The 14,692-nt window shown below is 38.7% G+C and overlaps 1 protein-coding gene across 1 annotated transcript in view; it reads right to left on the bottom strand.

Annotated features, from left to right (window-relative positions):
* The window catches only part of IGSF10 (immunoglobulin superfamily member 10), a 65,048-nt gene extending 52,925 nt beyond the window's left edge, over nucleotides 1-12,123 (bottom strand). The window contains exons 1-2 of the mRNA XM_043595114.1: nucleotides 11,930-12,123; nucleotides 7,846-7,975 (exon numbers count right to left, since the gene is read on the bottom strand). Of these exons, the coding sequence (XP_043451049.1) occupies nucleotides 7,846-7,975; nucleotides 11,930-12,123 (324 nt within the window). The remainder of the gene's footprint in view (nucleotides 1-7,845; nucleotides 7,976-11,929) is intronic.
* Nucleotides 12,124-14,692: the final 2,569 nt, after the last annotated feature.

The following is a 14,692-nucleotide window of genomic DNA, read 5'->3' as shown; positions in this document are numbered from 1 at the left end:
AAGTAACATGCCTAATAGAGAATTTAAAGCAATGATCCTAAGGATTCCCGCTGGACTGGAGAAAAGAGTGGAGGACATCAGTGAAACCATGAACCCAGAGATAAGGAGTGACAGCACAGATTAAGGGCTCAATAAAATGAGAAACATGCTTGATGCAACGAACAGCACGCTGGAAGAAGCAGAGGAACAAATTAACGGCCTAGAAGACAGTAATGGAAAGTAATCAAGCTAAACAAAAGAGAGAAACAAGATTTATGCAAAACGAGAATAGACTTGGGGGAACTCAGTGACTACATAAAATCTATTAACATTCAGAGTCCCAGAAGAAGGAGAGAGAGAAAAGGGGGAAATTTGTTTGAAGAAATAATAGCTGAAAACTTCCCTAATCTAGGAAAGGAAACAGATACCCAGATCCAGGAAGCACAGGGAACCCCCAATAAAATCAACAAAAGGAGATCCATATTAAGATGTATTGCAATTAAAATGGCAAAATATAGTGATAAAAAAAATTAAAGCAGCAAGACAAAAGAAGACAGTTACATACAAAGGATCCCTCCCATAAAATGATCAGAGGATTTTTCATCAGAAAATTTCCATGCCAGAAAGGAATGTCAGGATATATTCAAAGTGCTGATGAATGGGAAAAACACACAGCCAAGAATACTCTATCCAGCAAAGCTATCATTCAGAACGGAAGGAGAGATAAAAAATTTCCCCAACAAAAACTAAAGGAAACTTTAGTCATGAACTAAACTAGCCCTAAAAAAAATATTAAAGGGACTCTCTCAGTGTTAAGAAAAGACCAAAGGTGACAGTATGAAGGTAGGAAACACAAAAGCAGTAAAAATGATTATTTATATATAAAAAAACACATGACACATGAAAAAACTCACAAAATAAAAGGATATAAAATATGATACCATATATGTAAAATGTGGGGAGGAGTAAAGAATGTCAAACTTAAATGACCATCGGCTTAATATAGAATGATATATGCAGACGATCTTATGTACAAACTTAATGGTAACGGCAAATAAAAAAAAACACTAATAATTATGCTAAGAATCAAGAGACGTCCAAAAATATCACTAAAGAAAACAAGGAAACCATGAAAAAGACAAGAAAGGATCAGAGAAAATCTTCAAAAACAGCAACAAAATAAGTAATAAGATGGCAAAAATATCAATAATTACTCTGAATGTAAATGGACTAAATGCTTCAGTCAAAAGACAAAGTGTGACAGAATGGATATAAAAACAAGACCCATCTATATACTGCCTACAAGAGACTCATTTTGGACCTGCAGATACCTGCAGATTGAAAGTGAGGGGATGGAGAAACATTTTTCATGCAAAAGGATGTCAAAAGAAAGCCAGAGTAGCAATACTTATATCAGACAAACTAGATTTTAAAACAAATACTTTCAAAAGAGATGAAGAAGGATATATATAATAATAAAGGGAACAACCCAACAAGAAGATATAACAATTGTAAATATGTATGCATCCAACATGAAAGCACCCAAATACATCAAACAGTTAATAACAAAGGAATCTATAATGATACAGTAATAATTGAGGACTTTAACACCCTGCTTACATCAGTGGACAGATCTAAACTGAAAATTCAAAGGAAACAATGCTTTGAATTACATACTGAAACAGATAGATTTAACAGATATATTCAGAACGTTCCATCTTAAAACAGCAGAATACACATTCTTTTCAAGTATACATGGAACATTCTCCAGAACAGAACATATATTAGGCCACAAAAGGACCTCAACAAATACAAAAAGAATTAAGTCATACCATGCATCTTTTGTGACCACAATGCTATGGAAGTAGAAGTCAACCACAAGAAAAAATCTGGAAAGAGCATAAGACGTGGAGGTTAAATAACATACTACTAAACAATGAATGCGTTAACCGGGAAATCAAAGAATAAAAAGATACAGAGAAACAAATGAAAAAAACCAGTCTAAAACCCTTGGGATGCAGCCAACACATTTCTGAGATGCAAGTTTACAGCAATACAGGCAACACTCAAGAAGAAAAATCTCAAAAACCTAACATTACACCTAAAGGAGCTAGAAAAAGAACAAAAAACAAAACTGGACACCAACAGAAGAAAGGTAGTAATTAAGATTAGAGCAGAAATAAATGATATAGGAACTAAAAAAACCAATAGAACAGATACAATTAAACCAGGAGCTGGTTCTTTGAAAAAAAAAAAAATCAGTAAAATTGATAAACCTCTAGCCGGACTTATCAAAAAGAGAAAAGGACCCAAATAGATACATTCACAAATGAGAGAGGAAAAAATAACAACACCATAGAGATACAAACGTAAAAGAATATTACAAAAAACTGTATGTCAACAAATTGGACAACCTAGAAGAAATCAATAAATTCCTAGAAACATAGAACCAGACAACCTAAAGGAAATGAGTTCCTAGCAACAAAGAATCTACCAAAAATTGAACCAAGACAACAAAGAACACTTGAACAGAAATAAAAGACATCAAATTGGTCAGGCAATTTTTCTTATTTGCAGATGACATAGTACTATGTATAGAAAACCAGAGAGACTCCACCATAGAACTGCTAGAACTGATAAACAAATTCAGTAAAGCTGCAGGATACAAAATCAGTATACATAAATCTGTTGCCTTTCTATAAACCTGCAATGAAGCAGAAGAGAAATTAAGAAAACAATCCCTTTACAATTATACCCAAAACAGTAAGATAGCTAGACATAAACCTAACAGAAGAAATCAAAGACCTGAACTCTGAAAACAATAAAACACTAATGAAAACATGGAAGGGGACACAAAAAAGTGCAAAGACATTCCGTGCTTGTGGTTTGAAAGAACAAATGTTAGAATGACCATATTGCCCAAAGCAATCTACACATTTTATGCAATCCTTACGAAACTACTAACAGCTTTTTTTCTTTTTTTTACAGAACTAGAACAATCATAAAATTTGAATGGAACCACAAAAGACCTCAAATAGCCAAAGCAATCTTGAAAAAGAAAAGCAAAGCTGGAAGCATCACAATTCTGGAATTCAAGAAAGTTGTAGCAATAAAAACAGTATGGTACTGGCAAAAAAACAGCCACATCAATCAATGGAAAAGAAGAGGAAATAAGTCCATAATTATATGGTCAAATAATTTTCAACAAAGCAGTAAAGAATATCTAATGGGAAAAGGATAATCTCAACAATTAGTATGGGAAAACTGGATGACCATGTGCAAAAAAATGAAACTGGACCACTTTCTTATACCATATACAAAAATAATTCAAAATAGATTAAAGACCTAAGTGGGAGACCTGAAACCATAAAAATTCTAGTAGAGAGCACAGCAATACTTTCTCTGACATCAACCATAGCAACTTTTTTGTAGATAGGTCCTCTGAAGGGAAACAAAAGCAAAAATGAACTATTGGGACTACATCAAAATAAAAAATTCTGCACAGCGAAACAAACACCAAAATTAAAAGGCAACTTATGGCATGGGAGAAGATATTTCCAAGTGATATATCCCATAAAAGGTTAGTACCAAAATATATATAGGACTTATAAAACTCAACACCCCAAAACCAAATAATCCAATTAAAACACGGGCAGAAGACAGGAACAGACACTTCTCTAAAGAAAATATGCAGATGATCAACAGATACATGAAAAGATGCTCAACATCATCATTAGGGCACTGTAAATCAAAACTAACATGAGATATCACCTCACACTCATCAGAATGGCTAAAATCAACAACACAAGAAACAACAGGTATTGGCGAGGATGTGGAGAAAAAGTAACCCTCTTGCACCGTTGGTGGGAATGCAAAGTGGTGCAGCCACTCTGGAAAACAGTATAGAGGTTACTCAAAAAGTTAAAAATAGAACTACCTTACAATCCAGCAATTGCCCTACTGGATATTAACCCAAAGAATACAAAAACATTAATTCAAACAAACACATGCACCCCCATGTTTATAGCAGCCTTATTTACAACAGCTAAGATATGAAGGCAACCCAAGTATCCAGTGATTGATGAATGAAGAAAAAAGATGTGGTATATGTATAAAACATAATATTACTGCATCATAAAAAAGAATGAAATCTTGCCATTTGCAACAACATGGATGGAGCTAGAGAGTATAATGCTAAGTGGTATAAGTCAGCTAAAGACAAATACCATATGATTTCACTCATGTGTGGAATTTAAGAAACAAAACAAACAATCAAAGGGAAGAAAAAAAGAGAGACAAACCAAACAACTATACAGAACAAATTCATAGTTACCAGAGGAGAGGTGGGTGGGGGGGATAGGTGAAATTCGTAATGGGGATTAAGGAGTGCACTCGCCTTAATGAGCACCAGATGATTAAAACAAAAACCTAAAAAAAATCTTAAATGCATGTAAACTGCTAACTGACAAGCAAATGATCTCCTTAAGACTGGAACATCAGAAAAGGAGCAAAGGGGATAACCAACTGAAAAATTGCAAACCTCAAGTTATAACATGTGAGTATCACAGAGGTTAAGCAAAAAACATTCTGACCCATGAATACAACACACACACACACACACACACACACACACACACACACAGCTGTGAGAAGTATGGAGTGGTAGCTGTGAGTTGTCCTAGTGCCTCAAATTCTGATCACATCTCTAGTTAAACTGAGAGCATGATCAAAAGAGGGTGGGATTGTTAAAAAGAAAACCACAGATCTGAAATGGTGTCACTTGGGCCAGACCAAGTCATAGAACTGAAGCTTAATACCTAACGTAATTACAGTTTAAAGAAATGTAATCTAAACTGGGTCAGTCAAGAATTTTCTGATCAGAATCAATGAGGTAATCTGTGCAATAAGACCCTCTGTCCTTCCCCATTAGGGAAGGTGATCTTGCCTGCTAATCCTTTTTTATTTTGCTAGTAACTTTCTCGTCCCACTCTTCCTCCTCAGCCTTCCATTCTGTACAAGTACTCAGAGCTCCCCTCTACTTGCTAGATGAGAGGCTGTCCAATTCACAAATCATTTAATAAAGCCAATTGGACCTTCATACTTACTGCAATGAATATTTTTAATACCTAGAAATGAATTTGACCAAAGAGGCATCATGTAATATGTATACTTTGAATGCTGTAAGACATTGATGAAAAAATTGAAGACAACACAAATGAATGGAAATGTATACCATGCTCCCAGACTGCAAGAATCAGTATTGTTAAGATGTCTATAGTACTCAAAGCAATCTACAGATTCACTGAGGTCCCTATCAAAACACCAATGCATTTTCCAAAGAACTAGAAAAAATAATCCTAAAATTTGTATGGAACCACAAAAGACCCTGAATAACCAAAGCAATTTTTAAAAAATTTTTAAAATGTTTTATTTATTTTTGAGACAGAGAGAGAAAGAGCATGAGCAGGGGAGGGGCAGAGAGAGAGGGAGACACAGAATCAGAAGCAGGCTTCAGGCTCTGAACTGTCAGCACAGAGCCCGATGCAGGGCTCGAACTCACAGACTATGAGTTCATGACCTGAGCTGAAGTTGGACAGTTAACCGACTGAGCCACCCACGTGCCCCCCAAAGCAATTTTGAGAAGGAAGAAAGTTGATTTCACTCCTGGATTTCAAGCTATACTACAAAGCTATAGTAATCAAACAGTATGACTTCACATCACAAACAGCTGACTTCACACATCAGTGAAGCAAATAGACAGTCTAGAAATAACCCCCCACTTGTATTGTCAATCAATCTTCAACAAATAAGGCAAGAATATATAATGGAAAAATACTGTCTCTTCAATAAATGGCATTGGGAAAATTGGACAACTACTTGCAAAGAATGAAACTGGACCACCTTCCTATACCACACACAAAAATAAACTCAAAATGGATTAAAGACTTTAATGTAAACCTGGATGCCATGAAACTCCTAGAAGAAAACATCGTAAGCTCTTTGACATTAGTCCTAGCAATTTATTTTTTGACTTGTCTCCTCAGGCAAGGGGAACAAAATAAAAAAAATAATAAATGAGACTACATCAAACTACAAAACTTTTACACAGTGAAATAAACCATGAATAATATGAGAAGGCAACCTATGGAAAGGGAGAGGATATTTACAAATGACATAATCAATAAGGGTTTAATATCCAAAATATACAAATAACTCATACAACCTAACACACAAACAATCCAATTAAAAAATGGGCAGAGGATCTGAATAGACATTTTTCCAAAGAAGATATACAGATGAAAAGATACACTACATCACTAACCACCAAGGAAATGCAAATCAAAATCACAATGAGATATCATCTAGTACCTGTCAGAATGACTACATCAAAAAGACAAGAAATAACAAGTGTGAGTGAAGATGTTAGAGAATAGGGAACTCTTGTGCACTGTTGGTGGGAATACAAAAAGCAACTGTGGAAAGTAGTATGAAAATTATTCAAGAAATTAAAAATAGAATTACCATACAATTCAGCAATTTCACTTGTGTATTCATCTGAACAAAATAAATACCTTAATTAGAAAAGATACATGCACCCCAATGTTTACTGCAGCATTATTTACAAAGGCCAAGATGTGCAAGGTACCTAAGTGTCCGTCAATAGATGAATGGATAAAGAGGATGTGTATGTAGACACACACACACACACACAAATATTACTTGGTCATAAAAAAGAATAAAAGCTTGCCATTTGCAACAACATGGACGGGAATAAAGGGTATTATGCTAAGTGAAAGAAGTCAGAAAAAGGAAAACACCATCAAGTTTCACTTATCTGTGGATTCCCAAAAACAAAACAGATACAAACTCATAGATAAAGAGAACAATCTGGTGGATGCCAGAGGGGACAGGGATCAGGGGTAGGCAAAATAGGGTAAAAAGATTGAAAGTTATAAGCTTGCAGCTAGCTATAAAATAAACAAGTCATGGGGAATGTGAGGTACAGCATAGGGAATAAAGTTAACAATACTGTAACAACTTTGTATCATGACAGATGGTAGCTAGCTTTGTCATAGTTATCACTTCCTAATGTGATTAATATTGAGGCACTCTTGCTGTACACCTGAAATATTGTGTATCAAATATACATCGATAAAAAATCTATCAAAGAAAGAATAAATCAGAAATGGTTGTACTATTCCTGAACAGGTTTTTTAAGATATATTTTAAAAAGTTAATAGTCATCTTGAATGGTGAGATAGCCTCTCAAAAGCTTTAAGTCCTACTTATATAGCAGACATACTGATCTTTACACATGCATTTCCCCATAATCTCCCTTTTCTTATCCCTCTATTTGTTTTATCTTTACTTTATTACTCACTGGAATAATAATTCTTATAATATTTGATGCATTCTGAGAAGTCCCCATTAACTACTCAAAATTTTTTGAACAAGGTACAAATAAGTAAATAAAAATTTTAAAAGTATATCGATGTGTAGAAAGCTAACTTCTAAGACAGCAATTATTTTTACGAAGCACATTCAATTCCCAGATGAACATGACTAGAAGTTGCCTTTCTGGATTAAATTTTAAAGGTGTAGTGATAATCCCTGGGTACCGTTTTTTTTTTTTTTTTTTTTTTTTTTTTCCTGTTAGCCTGAGGTCTGAGAAAACTTGCCTCAGAATTTTCTTGTTATTCTAATTTCCACATACCATTTCATTTAAAGAGAAATCAGTCTTGGACATCTTCCTTTGATATGTCCTTCTAACTCACAGAATGATGATTTTTGGATTCCACTGGAATGGTCAGCTCTCAAGGATACATCCCACTTCATTAACCTGCACCTACCCCTCACTGGTCTTACCTGCAAGGCCTGCAGATCTGAGAAGGTCTTAGCAGGGATTGTATGGATGCCATTACTGTGCAGGAGTAGCAATTCCAATTTGTTCAGGCCAGAAAAATCCGTTTCTGTCAACCTAACCAAGCTGTTGTACCTGAAATAAAAATGTCAGGTATAAGCTAGGCTGGTCAACTGAAGTTCAAATGTCAAAGCAAAAGTGCGCATGCATGCACATCCACACACAAAACCCACTACCTCCCTTTTTATAGCCTGTGCTCTAAGGAGACAGTCATATGCTTGAAATATTATTGAAATTCACCAGATACCACAGGTCTATCCTCTACCTGGGCCTGGCAGCCGTGGTTACACTCTCCACACCACATCTCTTCTCATTTTCAAACTTTCATGCATATGCTGTTCCTTCAGGTTGGAATGCCCTTGACTCCACCCCTCTCTATTTGTGACTACTGTTAAGACCCAGACCATTGTTTTATGTGTCCCCCTCACTTTCCCACATAGAATTTATTATTATAAAGTAGTAGTTAAGAAACCTGAGCTCTGAAGCCAAATAGTTTGGCTATGATTAGGAACTCAGGCATTTGGTAGTGGTGCAACCCTGGGTAAAATTAATAACCTTTCTGTGTCTCACTTTCTTCATCTATAAAGTACACATATGCTACTCAAAAGGTGTCATGAGGTTTAAGTGAATGAATACATGAAGAGTGCTTAGCTCAATGCCAGGAGATAGTAAGGATACAAGCTGAACTCATTGCTCTTACCAGAGCGTTAGAGCTGGCTAAAAATAAGAGAGTTACCATCTGCACTGACTTGAAATATGCCTTCTTAGTCCTACATACCCACACCACCATTTGAGCAGAAAGAGGTTATCTCACCTCCGAAAATATGCCCATCAAATATGAAACCCACATAACCCGCATGCTCGAGGCTGTATACCGACCCAAGGGAATGGCAGTGGTCAAATGCAAGGATCATCAAAAAGGAGATTCAGAAATAATACAGGGCAACCAAGCAGCCAGCCAACAAGAGCCTCTTCTACAGGGGGCCCGCATATCCGGCCTTCTGCCACTACCACAGTCCAAATATACAGAAAAGGATAAACCCAGGGCAAATGAAAAGGGATTTTCCCTAGACAACAGTTGATGGTATTTGTTAGATGAAATCTTGGTCATTCCTCAAAATCTTCAATGCAAACTATTTAAGGCCCTTCATGACTCCTCTCATTTAGGACAGATGCCTTACAAACTCTCATTTTCTCAACATTCCAAGGTAAAGGATTTTCCCAGGTGGTTCAACAAATAACTTCCTCTTGCCCCACCTGCATATAGAACAACCCTGAAGGCATCCATTGGACTTAATCCAACAATACAGAGGCATGGATCCTACCATGGGGAAGGCTGGCAGATGGATTTTACTCAGATGCCACCCTGCAGAGGATACAAATACCTCTTCATGTTTGTTGACACTTTCACAGAGTAGATAGAGTCATACCCCACACAGACTGAAAGAGCAACTGAGGTAGTCAACAAACTTCTACATGAAATCATTCCCTCATTTGGCCTCTGAAAGTCACCTCTTTGTGGCCACCATAGTTCAATCTGTCTCCAAAGAACTGGGTATGAAATACCACCTCCACTGTGCTTGAAGGCCAGAGCCTTCTGGGAAGGTGGAAAGGGCTAACCAATACCTAAAAGGTACTATTAAAAAGCTCACACAAGAAACGTTACTAAACTGGAAAGAAGCCTTGCCATTGCTCTTCTCTGTAGTCATATAGGCCCAAGGAGGCCCTGGGTTTAAGTCCTTTCTAGGTCCCCTATTGGCCACCCTTCCTACCTACAGACTTCTTGGTAGATCCAAAGACTCTAGGGATACAAACTCATATTATGTCTCCATATGCAAAGTTCAACAGGCTTTAAAGGAATATGACCTAACAGTTTCCACTACCAAACAAGAGTCACCTCCTCTATATGAACTGTGATCAGGTTCTAATGAAAGTCTGGAAGATGGCTCCCCTAAATCTTAGCTAGAATCTACTTGGAAAGGGCCTTTCTGGGCTCTTTTGTCTTTCCCTACAACCATCACAGTACCAGGAATCCCTAGCTAGACCCATCACTCCAGAGTCAAACCATGGCATCAGCCCCTGGCCAACACCATGGATGCCTACTCCTGTGCACCTCTTCTAAAAGATGCTTTTCAAAAAGATTACTCGTGGCACATAAGTCTTCTTTTTCTGTGTCATCCCATTAGGAACAGGGCCTGCCATAGCCATCTTTTCCTTTTTACAACTTAGTTGTCTTTTTCCCCCCACTATGGAATCATTTCTCCTACAAACCCTTTACTTTCTTCTCCACCTTAAAAATTTCCATACCGAGGGAGCATCTTTCTTCTTGGATGATCTGTCCACAACTGTTTACAATTACACCCTTATTCCCTTTATGCCCCTTGTTCCAGAGACTCCCTAGGGACTCTTTGGGTCACAACTAATCAATATATTGGTATCTTTGTTCCTCCAGGTTACAGGCCATCAATTTCCAAATGGTCCTCAACCAAAGATATCAACCTTCAGACACCTACAAACTCTTTCCTTTTCAGAAGTCCCTTGGACGAACACCACCAGTCACCACCGCCTTCTTTTGTTGATAGTCAGCAAGTAATGATGGACTCCCAAAATCTTTGCAATACCCTCTGTAACAGTCTGAAGAAGCCATAGCAGTCATTGCCCCAATTTCCAATGAATTGGGATCCAATCACTTGGGGGCCAGTGGCGGGGGAGGAAGTGTCAGGCAGTTAGGCATGAGGGAGGAGGGATAAAGCAGATGCTGGCCACACCTTTGGAGCCACCCTGGAGGTTAACAGCCACACTTTCAGGGACACCTCTAGAGGCTAACAAAACAGAAAAGGCCAATCCACAAAGCTGGCTCAAAAGCCACAAGGGGGCTTACAAGACCTGAGCATGCACAAAAAAGATGCAATTTGCCCTTAAGGTCACAGCAAAAGCTGATTAAAAACTCATAAATATACAACATATAAATAAATATAATTATAACAGAATGCATCATGCGTAGGCGCATGCACAGAAGCCAAAACATTATATAACCACCAGCTGCCAATCAAAAATGTCAATCAAAATCCAAATTTACATACGCAGAAAACAGGCTTAAAAGGATGCAGTTAGAGCTCCTAAGGCCATTGGCTCATTTTCTGGGCAGTGGCCCAATTTCACTCTTCAAAGTATACTATATTCATCTACTCAATAAACTCTATCTCTCCATTCTGGTCTCTGATCTCTAATTCTTTGGTGCATCTGGGACAAGAACTGAGTGAGCTGATAACAGCTATCATATTAGTGACCATTCCCAGGGTACTTTGTATGCTCTATTACAGCTCTTATTGAATTGTAGTCAGGTGCATCTGTCTTCTCCCTGTAACTATGGCTTCTATAAGTGAATAATAGGTCTTGTTCATTGTTGTGTCCCTGGCATCATCCACTGTGATTGGCACATAGTAGGAGCTCACTATTGTCAAATAAATGATGTTACATCTGACTACATGTGCACTCCTCTCTCCCCCTCACACACACACACACACACACACACACACACACACACACAGTTTTTCATAAACCTCTAAAATAGTTACCTTTTAGCTGATTTAATTAGACTTAGATTTTAAAAAGCTTTTTAAACAGTTTCAGTTTGTATGAAAGGAAGTCCAAGGGCCTTAAAAAAGATCTATCCAACTTTTCATATGTATCCTTTATATAGATTATTTCCTTCTGATAGATGTCAACTCTAAAAGTTAACAAGTTATTTGCCAGCAAAAATGTAGTCAGAATGAAGTGTTTCTATAATCATGGGCCTCCCATTCTAGTAAGAGTGATTTCAGGTTCCTCCAAGTAAAAGTTTACCACAAAAATTTTTCCTATTGCCCCTAACAAACTTCAGATCTTCCTGTGCTTATTTCAGAAGAGAAGTAGTATTAAAATTTTTTGGTTAATCTCCTCCAATCACAAAGTTTGTTTGAGGATTTGATTCAAAGCATCAACGTCATCTCTCCTAGAGAAGGGAACAGGACAAGGACCCCCACATACCCTAAATTGATACGCTCCACGTTGGGTGGGATGCTGTCTGGGATGGAGGTCAGGTACCGAAACGTGCAGTGCACCTCTGTAGGCACATAACAGGCACAGCGGCGAGGGCAGGCCTTGCCTCCGGGGCTGGCTGCCAGGCAGAGCACAGAGAACGAGACCAGCAAGGAGGTGATTCCTTTGCCTTTCACCTTCATCCTGAAAATAAACAAAATCACACCTCAGAGTTGTAAGTATGGTTTGAGCAAAGTTCCAGTACAACCACACACAGTAAATCTGGTAATCTGAGAGAGCTTTCTGAAGAGCCGTAAGCGGCCAATTTCATTCCCAACTTGCATGGTAAAACTCACTCTTTACAAAGCCATAGTGTCTGCTGGCCTCACATGGAGCTTTGTGATCAAGTGGGATATTTATTGTTGTGAAAATTCCTTCACAACTTCTCACTTCTTAATGAAAAGCAGTAATCCCTATTATTTAGAGATTCAATAGAGAGAGAAAATAAGAGACCATAATGAAAGTCTTATGACAAGTGAAATACAGAAGGCTTAGTTTCCAGTTTATACATTAGTTTTTTTTTGACCAGCTCTTAAACTGATTAGAAAACTAATCTGTGTGCGTCACAGTAAGGTTGGAAGCTGTAAATAATAGAAAGTAAAATTACTCATATTTCCACCACCCAGATATAATCATTAACATTTTGCTATATTCCTTCTGGGCTTTTATATGTTGTGTATGCTTCTGTGTGTGTGTACATATGTGTATATGTGTGAATATATGATCAAACTAAATTTCCTAACACATTTTATTCCCTGCATCTATAAGGTCTGTTTTTTGCTTTCTTAAATCTTCAAAAACAATCTTAAGAGCTGTAATAATCCACTGGATGGGTGAATAAATCTCTAACATGTCCTCTAGTCCTTGCCAAAAAAGACACATTGCACACTTCCCTGCCATATAATGAGCGTGACCACAGTAACTTCCCAGAGCAGAGGACTTGAGCCTTGCACCTGCACTGGAATGGGCCACACTGACCCCTGGAAGGCATGATGCTGCTTTCTTTTGCTTTGCCAAGAACATCCCTGTGTACCTTTCCTTGGTTGTTCCTCCCCCTCCTTCCCGCTTCTCCCCTTCCTCCTCCCCCCTACTCTGTCTGCCATGGGAGTAGGGAAAGCATCATCAGGGAAAAAAATATCCTTGGCTTGTTGGAAAAATTACATGTATTACTCACACGTGGGGCGAGCTCAGGGCTCCAAACCTAATCTTCTACTGAAACTCCTATTATACAAGAGCTGCAATAAAATTTTCATTGTGCTTTTCTAAGAAAAGTGACCTTCATGATTTATAAATCTCAGCATTCCTTGGGATAGAATGGTTTCTTTTGGATTATACCCGCAACCATCCTTTAGCCATAAACAATGCTAAAAAACAGACTGCTTATCTTCATATGGATAAAGATAATGGAATTATTATTAGAATTTAGCCCAAAGTAAAATTTAGTATAGGATTAATCACATGACTGCTTTTGTCATTAGAACCATCTGATGATTACAAACATTTTAAGTAAACATATGATTAGAGACAGCATTTCCACCTTATCATTCGTTAAGCAAACAAATGGTAGGATGAAGGGAATTCTGTTGTTCAGATAGAAAACAGAAGTTCTGGATAATACCCACATGAGAGCGATTTAAAAGAATCCCAACTCTAAAAGGATAAGTGCATAGTGGATTCCCAAAAACTTAAACCTGAAAATGTATGTAACGAAACAGATTGAAATTAACAATACCTGAGCTCTTCTTTTCCTGGTTCTGAGTCCTCTCCTGACCCAGGCAGAGACAGAAGATCTTACCAGGAAATGAAGTGTATCCAAAACTGAGTGAGGAAAAGTTCTCTGCTCCCAAAGTGAGCAAACAGCTCAGTCTTTGCGGCTTGCAGCTCAGTGATGATACTCTGGAGACAGACCTGGAGCGTTTCCACGGCTTCAGCGTACTGTAACCCGTGCCCACGTTAACCCAAAAGAAGCGTTTCCTGTAGTACAGTTTTTACAGAAACAAAAGACAAAGTGGAAGCTTTGCAATTTCCTTTCTCCTCCCTCAACAGTGTGCTTTAAAGACTCTCTAAAGTTGTCATTTAAATGTAACTATTATCACTCCATTTTGCCTCCAGGTCCCAGGAGTTTCTCCTCTGTTTTTGGACGAATCTGTCATAGATGCTCACAATACGGGTCGCCGCCAACTGAATTAATCTTTGCTCTGTGTCTTTTGCCTGGCACCAGTCACGAAAGAGGTGACTTTCTCCTTCTTGCCTTAATGTCCCCTTGCTCTCCGGTGGGTCCTGCCCAGGCGCTCGCCCGAGCTGCCTCCTGCAGCGGGACACGCCGCGTTCCCACGCCAAGCCCCTGGTCGCGCGGGCGTCCCGCCGGTCCCCTTCCAGGAAGGGACTGGAGGAGCCGCTCACCTCTTTGCCCAGGTGACCAATGGGCTCACGCCGCCAGCGATGTCCCAAGCTCAGCCGCCGGGTGGGGCCTCGGGACCTCCCAGAGCCAGGAGGGAAGGCGGGGCGGGGACCGGGGTGACGTTGACTTCTGTGTTTGGGGACTCCGCCGGGGCTTTGCGGCACACGGAAGATAAACGACCACCAAGCTCCTCTTTATTTCTCAGGGAGCGCGGGACGCCTGTTTCCTTCTGTCTCGTTTCCTCCTTGATTTCGAATTCCTGGGCACAGGGGAGTTGGTGGGCAGGACAGTTTCGGCGGACCGCTTTCACC

Source organism: Prionailurus bengalensis, chromosome C2 (genome assembly GCF_016509475.1).
Source record: "Prionailurus bengalensis isolate Pbe53 chromosome C2, Fcat_Pben_1.1_paternal_pri, whole genome shotgun sequence".
In the NCBI taxonomy this organism is placed as follows: Eukaryota; Metazoa; Chordata; class Mammalia; order Carnivora; family Felidae; genus Prionailurus; species Prionailurus bengalensis.
Note: the sequence above shows the minus strand (reverse complement) of the source record. Positions and strands in the feature narration are given on the sequence as shown.